General features: G+C 45.9%; 2 protein-coding genes and 1 long non-coding RNA gene across 4 annotated transcripts; 1 reads left to right on the top strand and 2 right to left on the bottom strand.

The window, feature by feature from the left end:
* Positions 1–1791: 1791 nt before the first annotated feature.
* On the bottom strand, positions 1792–15374 carry LOC147220547 (uncharacterized). Its single transcript, XR_015108050.1, has 3 exons — positions 15198–15374; positions 2145–2387; positions 1792–1841 (listed from the first exon to the last, which is right to left on the bottom strand). It is a non-coding gene; the product is annotated as an uncharacterized LOC147220547 (long non-coding RNA).
* Positions 7653–12002, top strand: gja4 (gap junction protein alpha 4). Its single transcript, XM_086171581.1, has 2 exons — positions 7653–8257; positions 9763–12002. Exon 2 carries the CDS (start codon positions 9772–9774, stop codon positions 10870–10872), a length of 1101 nt encoding a protein of 366 aa, XP_086027707.1. The 5' UTR covers positions 7653–8257; positions 9763–9771; the 3' UTR covers positions 10873–12002.
* Positions 15375–18427: 3053 nt separating the features above from the next.
* On the bottom strand, positions 18428–20899 carry smim12 (small integral membrane protein 12). 2 transcript variants are annotated; one of them, XM_086171593.1, is made up of 2 exons: positions 20855–20899; positions 18428–19600 (listed from the first exon to the last, which is right to left on the bottom strand). In XM_086171593.1, the coding sequence occupies exon 2, from the start codon at positions 19565–19567 to the stop codon at positions 19292–19294; it is 276 nt and encodes a 91-aa protein (XP_086027719.1). In that variant the 5' UTR covers positions 19568–19600; positions 20855–20899; the 3' UTR covers positions 18428–19291. The 2 variants fall into 2 exon arrangements, with proteins under 2 accessions (XP_086027719.1, XP_086027718.1); XM_086171592.1 differs by having other exon boundaries at positions 20802–20867.
* Positions 20900–22332: the final 1433 nt, after the last annotated feature.

Below are 22332 nucleotides of genomic sequence, written 5' to 3'. Positions count from 1 at the left end.
TGGGAGATGAACTGGACTCATCGTGGAGTGTCTGAGAGGAGGACGCTGGAGAAGACGCTCAGTATCGGGGACGACGTCCACCGAGGAGCAGCAGAGAACGCCGCAGAAGGTCTTTCTTACCTGTGGCCATCAAACCATATCACTCCTCCCCTTTCTGCAAGAAGGAAACCTGACAGCGATAAAATCAATAACATGTTTCAAGTGAACATATGTTATGTCGGAGCCTTCCGGCAAGGGATTAATAACGTTCTATTCTATTTTATTCCCACAAGTCCATTGCTGCCAGTGCTTTGGAGGTCTCACCTTGACGTGACACGGGGAGGCGAGAAGACGGCGAAGGGTTGTTCGCACCGAGGCGCCAAAAAGTGAATAAGAGGCATGCGCTCGTCCCGGGCTGCTCCCTGCGGTGACCTCGGGATGTAAGACTTCCGAAGGTCATCTGGACGAGCCATGCTGTCTCTGGGTAGAGTCTGAGCATTGTCCAGATTAACGAGAATGTATTAAAATGTATTTTATTTTAGTTTGTTCATTTTTAACATGCAATTTGGCAATGTTGAAACATCAAAATAAAACGTGTTAAAATATTTTTGTCACGGTTAATAAGCGCTAATAAAAGTAAGACGGCACACAGAGAGAGAACAGCATCTTTGGTTTGCCGCCGGTGGATAATTTAAGTTCAGCTAATTTTTCATAAATGCAAGCTGGACTCAAGCGGACGTTGAGAGTTTAAAAGTAACCTTCAACCCATCGTCTTTTTTCAAGTTCAAATGTAATTTGGTTTTCTCTGCAGTTGAAAAAATGCAACATACATCTTGTTTATATATGGCATTAAGGCAGAAAATTAAATAACGCTAGATGCCGTGTGAATGCATTTTAAATTTCAAAAGGGTCGTGTGGCTCCCGGTCTTTTCTTGACTACGAGGAAATGAGTCCGAATGGCTCTTTGAGCGGTAAAGGTTGCCGACCCCTGTTCCGGACGGATTACAGTACGAATCCCGCCTCGCCCGCAAACACCTCGCCGTCTCCGAGGAAGACGGCGCCGCCGTGGACGGCGGACTCGCCGCAGAAGGGTTGACCTTCTGCAAGCCGGCCCTCAGGCAGCTGGACGCCGGCGGGAGGACAATGAACAAACCAATCAGCGAAGGTCTTGCCTTTGCTTTCTTTTGAGCCTGCACTGTCTGCATTTATCTGCATTGTCCAGTTTTAATAGAATGCAAATAAGAATGTGTAAACCAGGAGTTCCATATAAGTAGCTCTGCATCGGGCTTGAAAGCAAAGCGTGGGTGAATATACGCTGTGACTTTCAATCAGCGCTCTCAGCATTGGCAGGAGTGTGTGTGTCTCTCCTGGTCGCGCCGTGACAAAGAATACAACCCGCATTGTACCATTTTCTGCCCGTCAGCTCCCCTCGCTTTAAATTCAGACAAAAACTCGCAATCTTCCGCCGGCTCCCGCTCTCTTTCTCTCTCTCCACAGAAGGCGGTCCAATGAATATTTATTGGTCGACTAGGTCAAGGTGTAATTTCCACATTCTCGACTCATCACAACAGGCGCGCTCGGCCGTCGCGTGCGCCGCCGAGCATTTACCGGCGGGGGTAGAATTGTTCACAGCTCGGTCTGGCTCCGCCTGCTTCACGGCCCCCCTGCCAACCGCAGGTCTGCCTGTATCTTCATTAGCGCTTGGCTAAACCACGCCAAAGCCAGATGTCCGAGGATACCGACCTCCGCTCGCTTTGATTACATCCCAGAGCTCTGCTCACCGTTCGCTGTCAAAGGATACTTTTCTTTGCTGTGCTGAATAGATTCCTGATTTGACACAGGTGGGAAAATTAAATGAAAATCTGCGGAAAAAAAATAAAATAAACATCTTTTTGCAACTACACAGACCAGGCAGGATCAGTATTTCCTGCGAGTCGGCCTTGAAAAGTGATCCTCAACAACATGCCCGGAAATATCCTGCAGGCATACAAATATACACCGGCCTCCGGAGGACATCGGACTTATGACAGATAAGAAGTTGTGAAAATCTGAAACGGTTCTAAGCACGTGAAATATACTCGTCTCCATCGACCGAACCTGAAGACAAAATTTGACGGGGGTGACACTCGCAAAAGTCAAATCCATGTATTCCATAATAGTTTTACCTGTGGTTGGATTGGATTATCCCCGCTGGACAAAACACATGATCACCCCGAAATAAAGCACCGCTGGACTGATCCCCAAACACGTGCCATGAGCTCCGGCCGCGGCTCAAGCCTTCAGGCCTTGGATGCAGGCAAACGTGCTGATCTGCATGTCCTCCTCTTCTAATAAAGCCGTCATCAGCTGCGCACTTTCATGGCGTCACTCCGAGCCAGCGGAGATCAATAGCTGTCGGCGAGCGCTCCCTGTGAGAAACAAGGCCGGGAGAGACGCGTTAAGTAGATCACGGAGGTGTGATTGTGTTGGACCCTGACTCACACACACACACACACTTGATCGTTTTACTTCCATCTGAGCGGGACGTCCGTTCCGACGTTGCGCCGCCGTGCAGACGCAAAATAGGAGGCACCACAAGCACACATGCATGTGATATAATGTCTGTTTTTCACCTCCTCTCCACTTTGATTCTGCCTTCACACTTCTGCCATATATATACATATATATATATATATATATATATATATCTTCAGAAGATCTACCGCTTTGCCGGTGTCATGCATATTTTATCAAACAAAATGTGAAGCTGTGAGACCCGTGGCTTTTTGTGACATCCTTACTAAGTAGGCGCCGGTGATAAGTATTCATATCACTTTCTTTGCAGCCGCAGACAGTTATGGTACTCAATTGCTGTATTTCTTGATTAATTTTGGGTGCCTTTGCCTGGATCTTGGATTTCACAACACTGCAGAGGTCAATTTTATCTGTTTATTCCACTGAATTTGCCTGGCAACTGTACTCAATAGGTATTATTGAAGTATTATTTTGAGACAATTATTTTGCATCTGCTTAAATTGTAATTTTGAATATTTGGGTGTCTTATATTATTTATTTGTTCTTTATTCGTTGAGAAAATGTCATTTCTCCAACCAAATCAATCGTTTAAAATACGGTTCAGCTCGCTATGCGTAAATAAATGAATCAATGCTTGAAATAGCTTGAAATCAAATCAAATCATCTCAAAGTTTACCTTTTAGCGACTTGTGATTTGTATTTTTCAGTGTGCAGAAATGATAAAAAAAAACAGACAATAACGATGTCAGTGAATAAACAGCAACATCATAAATAAAGCAGCAACTTCATCCTAAAAAGTGACATTTAAAAGTAAAACTGTTCTTACAGCAGGAGCGACATTTACTAAAAAATATACCTTTGATAATAACATGCTTAGAGGGTCTGTTTCACTGCACCATGACAACTTCCCTGCTTTCGATACTTCAAGTACATTTCAATGATAAAGCTCGCGCATGCTGGGGTTTCCACGTGAAGTGCAATATTGTCAGCGTGGTACTTGAACTTTGATTTTGGCGTGGAGTGAAAATACTTGGTGTTGAAATATACGGTGACCACGGCAGGCGGATGGCGGCAAGGCGTCCTGTCACTTCCTGTGCAGGAGTCCTTCCATGGAGCTCAGGCGCACGTTCTTGTACCGTGCATATTTTATGATTTATGGTGGTATCTCGCTGTAATGTTACAGATTAATGTTTCATGACACCATAAAGAAGTTTCTCCTCTTTTTTAGCGATAGTCGATCTGCGGCGAAGGATGTTCGGATTCGTGCGTCTGAATCTATTTTTCGCTCCAAAGTGCTTCTGTGTTTGAGGCCAAACATAACTTTGTTCCCAGAACATAAGCGGCTATATTTAGAAACCCTGCGTCTTGGTTTTGTGCGACACTGATGGGGATGTTAGGAGCTTTTTATTCATTTTAATTTCAATAAAATATATACAGAAATCTATGTAGAAAGGACTCACCCTGATTTTCTGCTTTATCTGCATCTGCTATGCTGATGTAGAACAATTGGTTATTGAATAACAATACAAATACATGGAAATTTCTTCTATGTTATATCTGAGAGTACGTTGGGGTGGAAAGTACCTCCTCCAGTCATGATGGTCCACACACACACACACACACGGACATACAGAAGACACTGATGATAAGAAAGACACACACCTCTCCTTCTTCTCCTTTGTGCTTTTCCCTTCAGGTGTCGCCTTGGCGGATCAACCTTCTCCATCCAACCCTTTTCTCTGGATCCTCCTCTTTCTCACCAACTACCTTCATATCCTCTCTCACTACGTCCATAAATCTTCTCCTTGGTCTTCATCGAGACTTCCAATCCCAGCATCCGTCTATCAATATATTCTCTATCCCTCCTCTGTCCGTGACCCAACCATCTCCTTCTGGCTTCTCTGACCTTCTCTCCAAAACATCTAACATGTTGTTCCTCTGATAGACTCATTCCTGATCCTCTCCATCCTGGTCACTCCCAAAGAGAACCTCAACATCTTCATCTCTGCAACCTCTAGTTCTGCCTGCTGTCTTTTGGTCATTGGAACAGTTTCTAGTCCAAACATCATCGCTGGTCTCACCACTGTCTTGTACACCTTTCCTTGTATTCTGGCTGAAAGTCTTCTATCACATAGTACCCCTGACACTTTTCTCCACCCATTCCAACCTGCTTGGACCGTCTCTTCACCTCTTTTCCACACTCTCCTACGCTCTGGACTGTTGACCCCAAGTACCTGAGATCCTCCAGCTTCTTGATCTCCACTCCCTGTAGCCTCACCGTTCCACCCGAGTTCCCCTCATTCACACACATATATTCTGTCTTGCTGCGACTAACTTTCATTCCTCTCCTGTCCAGAGCATACCTCCACCTCTCTAGATGTTCCTCTACCTGTTCCCTGCTCTCACTACAGATCACAATGTCATCTGCAAGCATACCGACAAAATGTAACAAAACGTATTTTATTCAGACTTTAGTGCCGATGTTGATACCGATAGCGAATCTAAAAACCTACATCTGACGCCCATCGTGTGCACGATGAGACGACCGATGTTCCCCAGGTTGAAATGATCCGCTCGGCTCAAACGCTCCTCAAACGTGAACCTCTCGGCTCACATTCCTCCGAAATCTCTACAACGCGGGTCCAGAAAGAAAAGGGTAATTCTCTCGAAGTTAACAGAGACAAACTGTTACGATGCGGTACTTGTTTGGTTCAGGACGTGATGAAAGCGCCTCGTCTGAAGAGATCGAGTGGGTCTCGCTGTTTTGTCCCGGTGATCGTCCTGGTTATTTATTTAGCAAAGCAAGGTAAGCTTGCCTTAGTTCGCCATTCTTTATTAATTTAATAACAGAGTTAATCTGGAGGTGTTTCATTTCCTCTAAAGGGACCCATAAACTATTAAATAAAGGGACCGGTGTGCTGAGAAAGAAAGATGATCATGCGCTTGTTGTTTTGCTGCTAGAAATGGATGACCGAGAAACCCCGTCGCATTCTATTTGATAGTATTTCTCTTTTATTCACTTATTCGCAGATTCTTGCGGCGGGAAAATGACGAGGAGCCTCACATGTCGTTTCCTCCTCCACCAAAGTCTCGATCTGAATTTGCATCTGACCTTAAATATCAGCCGTTCCCCCGGCGAGGCCCTCCGGCCTGCGGTGACGCACGGCGAGGGCCGAGCCTGGCGAGGAATTAACCCACGTGGAAGTCGGCAATTAGCTTAATTGACGACTGTCTAATCAGGGGGAGGAAGATGCGGAAACACAGCGAAGCTTAGCGCTTCCTCTGAACGAAGGCGGGCCTCGCTCGCCTCGCTCGCCTCGCTCGCCTCGCTCGCTCGCCTCTGCGGCCAGAATGACCACGCAGGAGAGCCGGCACCGGCCCCGCCGGCTGATGCAGCCGTGGTTTTCTTTTCTTTTCTTTCCAAACAAAAACGAGACTCCGTATGACACTCACGACGGCGCTGATCGCGGAGGAGACGACTTCTCGGGACGGACTTGGATTTGACCGAGTGCGGTGTCGGGGCGACGGCTGGATCGGCCGTTAGCGTGCAGATCAGTGACTATGACGTCTAATAACCCGGGAGGTGATTCTCAGATCCGTCTTTTCGTGCCAGCAAAGGCATTTGAATAGAAATTGTTGTTTACAAATCGCTCACGGTTTCAATTTCTGGCCTGACACGCGGGAGCTGCCGGGATTAATACTCGCGGCGGAACGCGGCGCGCCTTTTGCCAGAATTGATTTGAGATCGGTATCTCGGCTCCCGGCGGCGTTTTACTCCTGTACTCTGTTTGCTTATTCCAAATAAGGGAGAGTTTCGCAGAGACAAATACCTCTCCGAGCCGTTGCCGCAGAGACGAGTGGCGACGTTTCGCATCGTCTCCAGGAAAATCGTCCGAGGGCAGAATCTCGCCGCCGTCGGGGTTCGCCAGCGTACACTAATTTTGCAAAAAAGAAAAAAAGAAAGAAAAAGTAGGAGTTTAGTTTTCTGAGTTGACTCTGCATCGGTGCATCTACAATGACGGCACTGAACAAGCTTGTTATTATTTGAAAATGGGTTTGATACCGGCCGACACACTGGCCAGGCGGCGCTTCAGCCTCACAGCAAGAAGGTCCAGAGAGGGAAAACTAACAGTGTGGCGGTAAATGAAGGAATCCATTTATACCAATAAAGATGCGATTAATTAAGCAGTTGAAAATAGCAAACACAACCCATCAGGGAAACAAAATATAGGATGTCTGGGGAGGTTCTCGGTCCTCCAACTCATGGAGGTTCTTGTCAAAATCTTCTTGTCGTGGCAACAGGACTTGAATTTCTTCACTTGAACTCCAGCTCTAATGACCTGTGGAGAGTTTCCAAGTGTAAGTGGTTCTAGTTTCTGATGGCTTGATTTGTAAATGGAGGAGCCGTTCTCGGCCGTCCACCGACGCTCTCAAGGACGAGGGTCGTTCTTTTGAAGACACCTTGTCTGAATTCCGGCCAGACGGTTCCAGAGAGGAGTCAAAGAAGCCAGGTTTGTCAGAACAGAGGGGGGGCCTCAGGCGCGACCTTTCACCGACACATTTACGCCGTACTGGGATCGATACTAAAACGGGTCATCAGGCCCGGACCGGGACCGGCTGCTCCTTCCAGACAGCCCGGAAAAATCCACCACTTCCACGCGAGCCTCGGTCCATGTGGTCCAACCGGTTTCACTGCTTCATTCCTCATTCGGAGGAGTCCGGCTTCACCTTCTCACATTCTAATCTGGTAAATCCCCAAAAATTGCTCCTTTCTTGTCACCTAACGACAACTCATTATCATAACAACCCCCTTCCAGCGCCTTCTCGCCATGGTGACCCCGACCCGCCCACACCTTGTATTCCCGTGTATTCAGAAACTCCCCGCAAGCCGTCAGAGCTGAAGAAACTCCTTGCACGAAATTCAAGTCCGGCCGCCCCGACAAGAAGATGTGGAGAAGCTTTAGAATCTGCTCACGGCCTCGCAGGTCAGAAACGGCCGCATGTTTATGGCAAACAAACGCGGTCGTATCTTTCCATCCCTTCTGCGACCTGACTCGGAGCTCGGCCGTCTCTCCCCGGGTTCACGGGTCGAACATCTGGACATGCGCAGGTTTTCAGCGATGGGAGTTGACGTTGCCACGGCAACAAGCCAGGGGCTTCGGTTAGATTATGTAGGTGAGGTGAGAGGTCAGCGGATCCGTTACGCAACTCGAACAATAAGATCCTCCATCAATTCGAGGGCCGTGGAAACTGACCTGCTTGGATACGGTGAAATGGCGCCATCGCGTGGTGAAATCGGGTACTGCAGCTGTGCTTTTTTTTTTTATTTTTAAATAACTCACCGAAACGGAAGATGAAGGGGAAAGAGAAATAACAGGAAACTAACATATTCTATTTATTCCGTTGTAATAAGTCCCCAGACGTCTATAACAACGGACGTGCTTTACTAACTCTCTCTCTGAAGTCATTTCATCTCAAACTTTCTCCACCAGCAACTTCCACAACCACCGAGGCAGATTTTAAAGCCGGAGTTGAGCAGCGCTTGACTTTCTCCATCCCATTTCCTGAGGGAGGGACGAACACGGCCACGGCCATGGGAAAGTTTCCCCCGTTTTTTTCCGATTACACCGATTCTTTTTAAAGCCGGCGAGAGAGAAAGGGGGGCCAAGAGGAGGGGGACCGAGCCGGGAGCCAGACCGCCGCGGACCGGGACGAGACACTTTGGACCAGAACGCAGAGGAAACCCGCTTCAAGAGAGAGACAGGTAGGAATCCTCCACTCCGGAACACCGCAGTTAGTTTCTGCTTCGGGATTCTGGACGCTTATTTACTTTGTAGTGAAAAAAAAACTTTATTAAGAGAGATGAGGCGTCTCTGATGGAAATCCATTTTCTTTTTCTAGATCCTCTAGAATGAAGTCAATTACAAGGGCTCTGACTTTCTGAATCAATTATGGACTGACTGATAGAAAGTATCCTCCTAGATATTATCTAAACACACACACACACACACACACACTATACGGTACTATATTCTAGTGTCCTTTCATGGGTTTACAATCATGCCAGAAAAATAGAAAAGGTAAAAAGACAGATAACATTGTCATTATTTTATAAACAAAGCAGTAGAGAAGCGTTCCGGGGGCTAAAAGTCAAACATGATCGTCACGCTTCATATATTTTCCTAAACTTTTCCCCTCCCAGCCGTTCGCTGTAGGCCTTCCTTCGGTCAGCCCGATCGCTGATGTCTGGAGCCGGTATATTTTAAAAAACAGAATGTTGGCTCTTCTCTCGCAAAAAATACCCTCATTCAAACAACATGAATGGCCAACCAACACAGTAAGACTTCCCCTGGAGCCATCATTGGAATTTGTCCACGTATAATCAAGAGATAATAATGTCCAACAGTCACTCAGAAGCAAAAGAGTTCACTTGTCATTGTTTTTCGGGTCAAAGAACCCGACCATCGTTCCTTCTCATCCTGTCAGGACAGTCGGATCGGACGTTTGGGAGTTTTTGTGTCTCGGAGGCGAAAAAATACAAGAAAAACAAACGCAACCTCAACTAATACAAATGTTGTCGCAGGGCCGTATCCCTGCCGCACAGGATGTTTATTCAGATGTGTGTGTGCGTGTGTGTGTGTGTTTGCGTGACTCCCTGAGCATCAATTATCACCAAATACTTCCAACCACCCCCTCACCTTAATAACACCCTTTCTCACTGAACGGCTCATGTCCCTTATCAGTGATAAGAACGGCTACATTAAATCTGATCGGCTGACTGAACTCACACACACTTTCATCCGGAGCGACATAAATTCATATTAAAAATAGATGTCGCTGCAATCTGCTCGTGCCTTGGCTCATTGAAAAAGAAATGTATTGAGGTCCTGTTTTTGCTGTGACTCGTTGGAGCCCACCGTAGGACCACTATGACCTCATGGAAGAAGTAATGGGTGGAGAAACTTAGCTCACAGACGGTGAATGTATGCGCATGTATGAGGTGTGTGTTTCACACAAACCCTGTGGTGGAAATCAAAAAAAGGGATCTGGTGTGAGGTGGCACAGTCGCGGAATTTGGAGTTTATGGAGGTTTTTATTATCTAAAACCTGCTCTTTTACAGCCCAGTATAGTATGTGTATGTGCGGTAAAATAATGTTTGACACATCGCCTTTGTTTTCCCTCCTTCTAATCCGAGCACGTCTTTGTGTTTTTCCTAATCGGAGGAATAATGAGTCCCATTTTTGCTTCCTTATCTTCTCCCTTTAAAGGCGCAGAGGATGTCCAGAGCTGACTGGTCTTTTCTGGAGCAACTATTAGAGGAGGGCCAGGAATATTCGACGGGCATCGGCCGGGTCTGGCTCACGGTTCTCTTCCTGTTCCGCATGCTGGTTCTGGGAACGGCGGCGGAGTCGGCTTGGGATGACGAGCAAGTTCACTTTGTCTGCAACACCAACCAACCCGGCTGCCCCGCCGTCTGCTACGACAAAGCCTTCCCCATCTCACACTTTCGCTACTTCGTCCTGCAAGTCATCTTCGTCTCCACGCCGACCATCTTCTACTTTGGATACGTGGCTATAAGGTCCAGGGGGGAGAAGGACGGAGACGACGACGGGGCGGAGGACGGCGATGGCGGGAGTAAAGGACGCAGGACGGAGAGGGAGAAAAAGACAAAAGCAAAAGATACGGCGGAGGAGGAAGATGGCGGCAAAGGCGGCAGGGCCGTCAGAAACCCGCCCGAAGCCCTGAAGCTGAAAGGCCGGCTGCTGTTTGCGTACGCGTGTAGCATCCTGACAAAAGTTCTCCTAGAAGTTGGCTTCATGGTCGGACTGTGGTTCCTCTACGACGGCATCGTCATCGCGGCGAGGTTCGAGTGCACGGCGCCCCCTTGTCCCCACACAGTTGACTGCTTCGTCTCCCGGCCCACCGAGAAGACCATATTCACCATTTACACTCAGGTTATCGCCGCCGTTTCGCTCCTCCTCAACCTGATCGAGCTCCTTCACCTGATCCAGCTCGCCATCTCGCACCGACTGGAGAAGCGCTACCGCGCCGAGCGGCCGCGGTACCTGCCGCACCGCAAGCGGGTGTCGGAGCTGCGGGAGATTCCCGAGATCCCGGCTCCGGGCCGCCTCGGTGACCTGCCGGTCGAGGCCGCGGGCTGCCGGCGCCCCGCCGAGAGCTACGCAGAAGTAGCAGTAAATGTGATCCCGGGGAACGGCGGGAGCGACTCGCTGCCGAGCTACGTGAACTGCGTGCGGCCTTTGGGCGCGGCGCGTTCTCCGAGAGCCCAACGACTCAAACATCATCATCGCCCCGACCGTGAAAACTCCGGTCCGGCCCTCAAGAGCAAACACAACAACCAGAAACATTACGTGTGAAGCCGGGAAACAAAAGCAGCGAATAACTCGGTCGTTTGTCGACGAGCCGTAATGATTCTCCGTCGCTTCCACCGCGCGGGTGACGCTTGAACATCACGGCTGCGCGGCGAGGGAAGAGGTTTGGCGTCGCGTTCTGGATGCCCGAGAGGCAGCCGAAGACCTGCGTCAAAAACACTCCTTCCTCAAAGCCAAGAAATGTGATCCAGTGATAGCTGCTGAAAATCACGAGATGCCTTGCTTTTCTGTTTGTTTTTTTTTTCTTTTTTGCACTGGACATGAAAGTAGGAGAACACTGCTCGGGGACGACGGATGGGAGGGGAAAGGGATCCAAACGAGCTCAGCGATGGAAAGCGCCGTCTGCGGGATTCTCAGAAGCCACATCCTCTCGCCTCATGACTCCGTCCACCCCGTGGAATGCACTGAACTCTGTGGAGCTCCCAAGAGGATGGTGGCCTTGATAATAGTAGCACGCACACACACACACACACACAAAATGTATTTTTCCATTTTACCCCCCTTTCACCCATTGAGTTCTTGTCCCTCCACATGGGACCAGAGACTGCTGAAGGGGGGCCAAACCATGGGACTGCTGGGATTTCAAAGGACATGTAATTTATAATAACCACCGTATTTTAGCGAGAGAGGAAAACACTGCATGCTACACTGCCATGATGGAAAACAGAGGAATGGGATCTCTTGGGGTGAACAGGACTAACACACACACACACGTGTTCAGACTGAAAGCGGTACAGAATGTACACATTCAATGAAGGAGAACGGCGGATGGGCTCAAGTTTGTATTTAAGCTATTTTGAACAGTGTTGATATTTATTATTTTGAGGAACGTTAATAAAAGATCGAGCTTTTCTAAACGAATGGCGTTCGCGCCGTCTTTGGCGCCGCTCCCACAAAACGTGCCGTCTGTGAGCTTCCACGTCCGATGACGCGAGGTCACGAGGGAAGGTGCGCAAGAAGAAGCACCTGAAGAACACGCGGCGTCATCGCTGACACGCCTGGAGATGTTCACACGGTGTGTGACGGCATTTTACACCTCTGCTATTTACTATCCCCAGGGGAGAGGTCACTGTTAGATGTGTGCTCAGAGAAAATAAACGAGTAGATAAATAAAACAAGCTGCAAAACATCAGTCATTTTTTTAACGCTGTTTCCATGGCGATAGGTATTTATCTCGCAAGATTTTTTTATTTTTTGGGGGGTTTATTTGGAGGAGAACATTTCCACGGGGCAACGCACTGTTGATCAAGACACCGGTTGAGGCCCAACGGTGGAAATATGCAGATGAAAAACAAATTTCTCATTTGCTCCAATTTGCTGGAAATGTTTCGTGATGTAATGTTTGTAGAAAGTCCTCAAAGTGGGATGCGGTGTGTGTGTGTGTGTGTGTGTCGAGCCCCGTTCTGCGTGTCAAGAAGAAATTGGCAAATATTGCTGAATGAACAATCCAATCCACTGAAGCTGCCTGGTCCGGTGCCAGTTCACAAGAACTTGGCCGGCGTTCCGGCGTCAGCCTTGTTATCCTGGTCCAGGTGGGTGGGTGCGTGCGCGCCCTGCACCGCTCTGCTTGTTAATGTGTGTGGTTTTTTTTTCCACAAAGAGGGTCAGAAAACAGATTGCGGGGGCCGGCCCGCGTCGCCATGCGGCTGCCAGCCGGCGCAGCTGATTTCCATTTTTTGCATCCATCTTCCGTATGAATACAAACACAAGCTGCACTCCCTGTGGCCTCTGAGGGAAAGTGTATTAACTACTTGAATAGAATTAACCGGTATGACGCCGGATTCCGGGAAACGATACCAGATGATCACACAGATAGAAGCTTGATCAACTGGACGTAAATTCCACAGATATTTTCACCGCACGTCAGTGTTTGGGAAAAGGTTTATCTGTGCAAAAGGTCATCATTAAAAGTCATACGTCCGACGGCGGGACTGACTGGCAGTTTCCTGACATTGTTGAAGACACTGCTGATCCATTTCCTTATTTTGTTGGCAAGCAGGATGATTCCACCCTCCTGATGGCACCGGATCACAGCAGCTTTCTCATGGATTCACAGATGAGTCACTTAGTTTTAGCAAAGAACCTTGCAGTTACCGCTTATCCTGTAAACCATTGCTCAGGAATATTATTTCGTCATAGCAGCTGTGTGAGTCAACTGACTTGACTCTCACGTAGAGCAGTATTTTGTTGAAGAATATTGAAATACTCGGCCGGTGCTCAGTCGGGAGCTGATATGCTACTTATACGCGTGCTCTTCATGACACGTGAGGGGTAAACGAGCGCCATGAACAAAACCGTATCGAAGGGCACAACGTTGCTTTGCCCCTCAGATGATCATCAGAAGGCATCCAGACCAGGCTCTCGGAGGAAACGGTAAACCGGAGGCGGGGGGGCCTTGAAGGTCACCCCCATAAATCCCTCCGCCAACTCCAGCTCCTCTAGAATTCACGCAGTTAAGGATGTTTTCAGTATTTACTATTAGATAATAATGTTGCTCACGGGTTTAGAGCAGCGGTCTTGGAACCGAACACTCCTGGTTCGATTCCCGAGCTTCCTCTCAGCAACACGATGCTGAGCGGCTTGTGGTTCATCGAGGATGGTTGAAATACAAATAAGATAAACTTTATAGATTCCCAAAGCGGAAATTCCTTTGTCTCAGCAGCATAACAGTTATGTCAAACATGAGAAACAATAAATATGAATATAAATGTAAATAGAGAGAAAAGAAATCTAGCTGATGCTGCACTGTATGTTTAACTGAAGATGACTAAATAAAGCTTGTTGTTGTTGTTGTTGTTGTTGTTGTTGTTGAAGGCCGCAGTTAGATTTGATTGTGCTTTTTGGTCCCAAAATGTATGCCAGTATAGTTGTTAAGCATGAGTCTCTGCTAAAGAACACATTTAAATAACACGCATGAAGACAAACGCAACAACTTCAGAATGAGCAGTGCGATGTTGCATAAACAGCAGGGATTTCACACACAATCAAGCAACCAGGCTGAGAATAGCGAGCGGAGGGGTTAGTGAGGTTGTGTCAGTTATGTAAGACGTCTCTATTAGCATGCAACTGCATGGCGAAACGACCCTGCTTTTTGGGGGGTGGTTCATACATGTATTTACATATGCCAACGTACACACACACACACACACACACACACACACGCACACACAACTGTCTCCGTGTCCATAACAAAGTCAATCCCGATCACCCGTTCCTTCATCTGGCCACTTTGCTGTTCGACAAAACAATCGGTTTCAGACGAGCTCCTAAATTTAAACACTGGATAGGAAGTGGTTCTGTGTGCGTTTCCCGTCCAGTATTGTTTCTCCCCAGAGAGCGCTGCAGGAGGATTGTTCACCCAGACAATGGGGGGCTGCGGTGGGCATTGTTGCATTGTTTCAGCCGTGTTCCCCAGTGCTGCGTTGACCCAGTGTCACAGCCCCATCATCATCATCATCAAAGTCCACCAGGAGGAGGATGGAAACCGGGGTTGGAGACAATTAGGAGGGCCAGTAAATGAAAGATATTCCCACCAATTGCCCCTTTGGGATAAATAAGGTGATTCTGATTCTCTAATCCTCTTGGAAACGACTTGGAACCTATGTATGCTAAGTTGAAGAACATGATAACCCTCTGCTTTATGAAGCATCGTTTGCCTTCCCTGGGAGCTTCGGTGAGAGAGTGCACTGAATCTCTTGATGCGGTGAATCTCAGAGTTTGAAGGGGTCAAGACATTTTGGTTTTGTATGGCATGTTTTGACAAATATAAATAGCATAAGGTGAAACAGTGATAAGGTGAAAAAATGTGCCCCCCGTTTCAACAGAAATACTCCATAAATAAATGCATGAATAAAATAAGGTGAAACAGTATTGGCTGGAAATGCCAAATATACAAAAGCAGAATTAACAAGAGCAAATGTGTGTGTGTGTGTGTCCCATTTTAATAGAAATACTGCATAAATAAATGCATTCAAAATGTGATTTCGCTCATTGCGATCCATTTTAAATTCTCAGTAGAAACTGCAAGCTCTTAAGTTCTAAAAGGAGGATTTAGGATCGGAGTGCCTTCAGGGGTAACAACCCTGCACTCGGATGGATCGTCCTGGTGGACGATTGAAGAAGCAAGCAGAAAATTTGAACCAATAATTAGCGTTGATACTCAAAAGCATAAATGAATGCATTCAATTTAGATCCCCGGTTATCGGGGTTACATGGGATCTAAACCCAGAGAGACTGACGCTGCTCAGCTCTACTGTGAGAACGTTCAGCTTCATCCTTCATATATTTATTTATGGTGTGCTTCTGTGTACCTGAGTTCCTGGAGACTGTGTATGTTTGAAAGGGGATGTAATGCCCGAGCTCCATTGTTCCTGCGGTCTCCTGTCTGTCCATTCAGGATGTTACACTGCACCTCCCTTACAAAAAAAAACAAAAAAAAGATGAAGAAAAATAACAGCCAGCATCACCCACACTCATTATCCTCATCATCCAGCAAATACAATGGAACACCAGCCGGCATCCCCCCGCTTTCCCAGGAGCCTCGCCGTTCGGTTCCCACAGTCCACTGTCTGTTCCAAGGATGTGGGCTATTGTTCAACGGCGAACCTGTCCGATGATTGTTCTCAGAGGGACGTACGCGTTACCTTTCTGCATCCAAAATCTAGATTCCAACGTCTCAATTCTCCGTCCTTTCAGATGGAAACTTCCCCCGGGTTGAAGCAATTTTGTGGGAGAACAAACAAGCAGGGTTACTGGAGTGGATCGGGTCATTCCGCTGATGAGGGCCGGCACAATGCGATGAGGGCCGATAGCACAGCGTTTAGCACTCTGTTGCAAATGTAAATTAGAGCCTCATAATCTTTCCCATTTTGAATGCTGGCGGGGTCACACAGCGGAACTTATCCTGGCTCGTTCAAAGGTTATCGCCCATTAGATGAGCCACTGAGCCGTGGAAGACGTGCGGCTTTTTGTGATTTATTACTGGAAAGACCAAACGGCTGCAGTGAAACAGTGACAAAATATTTTTGCAGACGTCTGATCGAAAGGGGGTTTCAATGAAGTTGCACTGATCGTCAGATAAAGTTGTATTAACTTATAGTTTAAAGTATGACTTTGGGGGGATCTTTTCTGTTTTAGCATTTATTATCATAAAGTTCACATATTATTATACAAGAAATCACTTGTATAAGTGCCGCCAAATAGAACCAAAATACCAAAAAAATAAAAATCAGGGGATTACAGTATATATATATATATATATATATGTATATACTGCTCAAAAAAAATAAAGGGAACACTTGAACAACACAATGTAACTCCAAGTCAATCACACTTGTGTGAAATCATAGTGTCCACTCAGGAAGCAACACAGATTCATTTTGACTTGTTTTAAGGACATTACATCAAAGTTGGATCAGCCTGGAGTTTGTTTTTACACTTTAATTTTGAGTGTGATTCCTAATCCAGACCTCCATGGGTTGATACGATTGATTTCCATTGATCATTTTTGTGTGATTTTGTTGTCAGCACATTCAACTGTGTAAAGAGCAAAGTATTTCATAAGAATATTTCATTCATTTACATCTAGGATGTGTTTTTTAAGTGTTCCCTTTATTTTTTTGCGCAGTGTATATATATATATGGAACTTATCCTGGCTCGTTCAAAGGTTATCGCCCATTAGATGAGCTACGTATATACGTATGTATATATATATATATATATATATATATATATATATATATATACCATAATTTCCCGACTATTGAGCGCACCTCAATATAAGCCGCACCGGCTAGCCGATCGCTATCTCGGTCTTCCTCCTGCGCACTAAAACCGTCAAAGTCGTCTTCTTTGGTGTCGGAGTTGAACGGACTCAGAATTTCCTGGTCATTTCATCGGTCCGATGTGACGAGGATAAATGTTTTAGCGGCGTGAAGCTCGTTAGCGTCCCCCACCCAAAGTCCATATATTAGCCGCATCGTTGTTTAGGTGAAAAAAGTCGTGGCTTATCGTCCGGAAATTACGGTATATAGTATATATATATATATATGGATTATATAAAGCATATAAATTGAAAATCAGTCAAAACATAATCTATATTTGAACAAGAAAATCTTCAGAGGACAGACAGAAATTCTCCCATTTAATTTAGCATTTTTGGCCGAAACCTGCATTTTGCCCAATAGACATAGATAATTATGTAAAAATCTCACAATTGAAAGTCCACTTTTGTAGTCCTAACTCAGTACACTTTTATTTTCTGGCTGTTTTCCTTTTAACCAAAATCATCTCAAGCGTTTGGTGAAACACAGATCACTCGATCCTCCTGAAGAACCAAAAGTAATAATTACCAAATCAATGGTCCATAAGATGCCCGCGGTCCTCAGACAATTTTCAACTTTTTTACTGAGGTGGATGGATTTCTTGAACCCAGGTCCTGACGCTTGGCCTCCTATCAAATTACAATTGACTAAAAATAATCAAATGGCAGCAATTCCTTTGAAAGGAAAAGGGCGTACATACAGTGCAGTTCATTGTGCTTGTCCTGCAGTCAGGGTCGCGCTGGGATGCTGGAGCAAATCCCAGCTGTCGTTGGGCGAAGCGGGCGACGGCCTGGACCGCTCGCCGGCCCATCAACGGTGCCACATTTAGACAAACAACCGCTCACTCTCACTCGCCCCTGTGGGCAAAGGAGACATCAATTCCCCACTGCATGCTTTCAGTCACGTGGAAAACCACTAGTGTCCTAAAACATAGATGCTGGGTGAGACTGTTTCTGAAGACATGAACCTTTTTCAGCATTAACACACAACAATGTATCAGCCGATTTTGAAACATCATCAAAATCGACTGAGGTTCTTCAAATTTGTTATCAATACAAACATCTTGCTAACACTTCATCCATAAGCTCTCCGAATTAAATGTTTTTCTGTTCATTTTACTCTGTGGATGGTAAGTTGAATGCATGATTGGTAACAGATTAAGATAGACAAGTTTTATCAGGTCTTATAGTAAAGTTAAGCGTCTTATGAGATCTTTCCGGTTACTTTATGCATGTTAAAGTATGATGATGAAATGATGGAGGCCCTTTACAATAAAAAAAAAAAAGAGCTACCAAAAAAGTGTGTGATATCAACTTGTGAAGAGCTACAATCTAAACACTGGACTGGTTGACTGGACTGTTTCTGGCCACAGCAGATTTCATGCATTGGGATCGAAGGAGGAATTTTTCCTCTGGTCTAAATCACCAATTGTTTGAAACACAGTCTGGAGCAGCAGGGAAACTTCTCACATTAAATGAGCTTGTGGTTTCCTTCATTATCGCCGCTTAATCTCAAGGTTGTCTCAAAAATGATTTCCCGCATGAACTTGAATAAGCGGACATAGTTTCCTTCCTCGGACTTTGATGTTACTCTCTGTCCTTGGCGGCCGACCGCTCGCTCAGGAATTCTCCGGAGCAGCACCACAAACACTGCTGAAGCCCTGCAACCGACCAGCACGCGGCACGGTCCATCCAAATGGCCACAAGTAGAGCTCGTACACATTTAGCTTTTTATTTGTCACATTTTCCAATGACACACAGTTAGAGCTTTCAGCACAATCATCTCATAACTTTCAAGAATGAAAGTAAAGTCCGGGGTTTCCAGGCAATAGCTCCGAGCAGCTCAAACTTCCTGAGATACCTCAAAATGTGCCGTCTTACTTTGCCACACACTGAAGACCTGTTGTTTCTTGACAGCACCGGTCAGGACAAGGAAGAACCAGTGACACTTCAAATACTGTCATACACCCACATTGAGATAAAGACAAAGAAACTGAGGTAATATGGAAATATGACAGAGTACCACGACGTCATGAAGCCCATATTTATCAATACTATCTGTTCAGCTACATGGAATCACATGATTCTTATCAGCATTTTTTCAACTTCAAAACAATTTAAAATAGAACTATTGAGTTGAATGTTAATAATTTCTTTGCCGCTGTTCTCATGCATTTCCTCACTAATGAGAAGCTATGGAAATAATTATCACAGTTTGAATGAGAAACAAATTGACCATGTTTTATCACAGTTAAACAGAAGATTTGTGAAATTAAAAAATGACCACTCCTGCAGAGACCATTCCCTTGTTTGAGTAGGAGGGGGAAAAATTGAATAAACTACAGGAAAGCTCATCCAAACACAAGGCCGTGGCTTCCAGACACAATCGAAAAAAACAAACAAACTGTAAATCCCATTTACCCTCGGACTTGTCCTTTTCCCTCGCACCGGCGAGGTTGGGTGGGGTGAACGGCTGCATGGATGGGTTGGAGAATAGAGGGGTGAGTGTGTTGCCCCCTGGTTCACCCCGACTCCTCTAACTGGAAAATGGCAACACATAGAAGTCACTCACACCAGGAGGGTTAGCTCTTTTCTGGTCGGTTCCTGTTCAACGCCGCCTTCGGAGTGAACTCGAGTTTCTCCTTGAGGCTGAGCACCTGGGTGCTGTCCGTCTCTGCCTGTTCACGCAGCTTCCTCTCCTCCCTTAGTTCAAGAATGCTCTTCTCCTCCTTTTGGGGGTTCGGGGTCCCCCTGATGAACCACTCCAGGTGGTAGCCCACCGCCCCGACCACAAAGGCCACTGGGAAGGTGATGTAAGGAGCGTAGGTCCTCGCTGCTGTCCAAACCACAGGCCACATGACTACACCGGCTCCGAGGCTCTGAGGGAAGGGCTGGCAATACGGTGGAAAGAAAAGCTCCATCATCATATTGAAACACATGCTTTTTGGTGCTGATGGCCTTCAAATACATGTTTCAGTTATGGGACAGCATTTCAATTTTACACAGTGCAAATACGAGGAGTGTGTCTTGAACATAAAGACACATAATTCTTTTATTTAAAGTATGCATTTACTGGAGCAAACTCATGGGAATTGTCAAATCTCAATATGTCACAGTACTATTGCAAGAGACAAATAGGTTAACAGGAGTATTAAAAGGGAAGCATCAAAGGTTGATTCATCTGCAATAGGCATCTTCCTTACTAGTTTTGACTACAAAACATTTTTCACAGCACTTGCAAGAGTCAAGATTCAAGAGATTACAGGGAATGTGGACCCAAAGGGGAGCAACAACATGACAGAACAAACGGAGATGCTGCAGTTCATGAGAAGTTCTCTGCTCCTTGACCTTTCTGAAACATCGATATGATGGCTTTAACTGGGAAAAGCATTTCCTGCCGGCTGTCTCCCCCTTGTGGTATTAGCCATGAATCTAAAGGTAATATGACATCAGAGCTTGTACAACGTGTTTGTTTTTCGCCGTGCAAAGGTGAAGTGAAAAATTAGCATCATGGGGGGTCGACAATAATTACATTTGTTGACATCGTTCGCAAACACTAACAACAGCTCTCCAAGCATGTCTAGACGACTTCTAATAACAATGACACAAAGCTGAGGACTTAACGGAAGAGCGCAAACGACACAAAAATACAATGCATGTTTTTTTTTGTTTTGTTTTTTGTTTTGGTTTGCAATCATTTCAAAGGACAACAAGTTTAGGGTGTTCAACAAGAATTTCTCTGATTGTGTCCTTCGTGCTCAGCCTCCTATGGCGTGCCTAGCATCGCTGGTAGCAAACAGAACAAATTACTGAACACCCGGTAGGTGACAAAAAATACATTTGAACGCGTACAAGGCGGATTTGATACAGAAAAAGAACACAGGCTCCATCCGTGAGTCTGGAAGCTATCCTGCTAATACACCGGCTGTTAGTGTCACAACTTGATTGATTATGGCCAGCGGTTGCTTCGCCTACTGAATTGTGAAGTTACTGAGTAATTGAGTATAACGAGGTGATGTTAGACTGGTAATGTGTGTGTCTTTAACGGATACGGATAATACCAATGAATTGCCACCGCGATGTCAAACTTACCAGTTTTCGCAAGTCTGTAACAGTGACATTAGTTTCGCTGTCATTCCACTCACCTTTGGTGTCAGAGCTTCGCTGCGGTGGTGCACCGACGTCACTTCCGTGTTGGTGTTGCGTCACTTCCGGGCGAGAGTTCATTGGTCAAAAAGTCTCGTCGCGCTGCTCAAATCAGGTGTGGCCGTTTTGAACCACGGCGCTTTAGCGCCATCTAGCGGCGAGAGCGAACACAAACACTGACGAGTTCGTCCAATTGACTGAACATTAAAATTAATGGGGATTTTATTCAAGATAAATTAAAAATTCTGTGTATCCACGTGACATTACTTGCCACAAGAAATAGTAGAAAATGCTCCATGCAATGATGATACATTAAAACCTCCTCACAAATGGAATCCCCCCCTTCTTCATGTCTCAAGCTATACAATTGACTCAGCTATTTTTCTGACAACTAATATTGTTTCTTCCTTGCTTCTAAAATCTGGCATCCAGCATGCGAAAAATTCTCCCTGTTATAGCGACATGCAACGACAGCATGAGGGGACGCACTTGAATGACAAATCTCTCCAGTGCTACGAGTTCTCCCTTTGGTTAAGCGTATTGGCAAAAACACTTTAAGAGGCTTTTCTTTGATTATTTCGTTTTGAGGGGTGAGAAGAAATTGAATACATTTCACCCTGGGGTAAACAGTAAAATGCAGCGGAGAGGGAGGGATCCTTCATTGCAACTGAAGCTTATGGTTTGTGAATGTCCTGGTATTATTCTTCAAGCGAGAGACTGATATATTGCTTTCGAAAAAAACTCGACTCAGCCAGGCCGGTTGAAAATGCTGCTCTGTCAGAAAGTGATGATGCAACTGAATTCAGTGGTCTTTTTTAAAATTTGAAATACCGGTCACGACATCTGTGTAAATTGGGAAAACCGCTCGACGACTACCCGACACGTACAAATGTAATTATTGCAAAAACACAGCCAAAATTTTAATCATCATCACTACCTCAGTGACTGGCGATTAATTGAATTCTATGTAGGTGATAATAACCCATGCCTGAAAATGTTTAGGAATGGTAATTAATCAGTCTTGTCAGCCATCCGCCCCCGCCGGGGAACAACATCACTGGTGCCAGTTTTACTTTACCAGTGCCATTAGCGTGTGCCAGGAGTATTTCATCAGATTGTGTTTATTAGCAAATGTGATTTAAAGTGATGCCAGCCAATATTTGCACGAAAAAATGCAACCGCCGTATCAATCCAAATCCCAAACCGAGGCTGACAGTGAGACTTTGTATCCCGACAAACGGAGGCCTGCATGGAGCTACTGGTTCCCCCCGCAACTTAATTACAGATGTCAGGCTTGGTCAGCGGCGGAAAATATCCTCATTACACAGGAAATGTTCGGCGAAATCACCCAAGACTCACACACACCAGAACAGAGCTGTCGGACTGCTTTCTGTAAAACCTTCTTACATGTAGCCTTTTAGGCCTCACGGCCAGACCTCAGCTAATTATATCAAATAAACATCATTGAGCATGAATT

Source organism: Fistularia commersonii, chromosome 24 (genome assembly GCF_037954325.1).
Source record: "Fistularia commersonii isolate RoL2024-O1a breed Wild chromosome 24, RoL_Fcom_v1.0, whole genome shotgun sequence".
NCBI lineage: Eukaryota > Metazoa > Chordata > Actinopteri > Syngnathiformes > Fistulariidae > Fistularia > Fistularia commersonii.
Note: the sequence above shows the minus strand (reverse complement) of the source record. Positions and strands in the feature narration are given on the sequence as shown.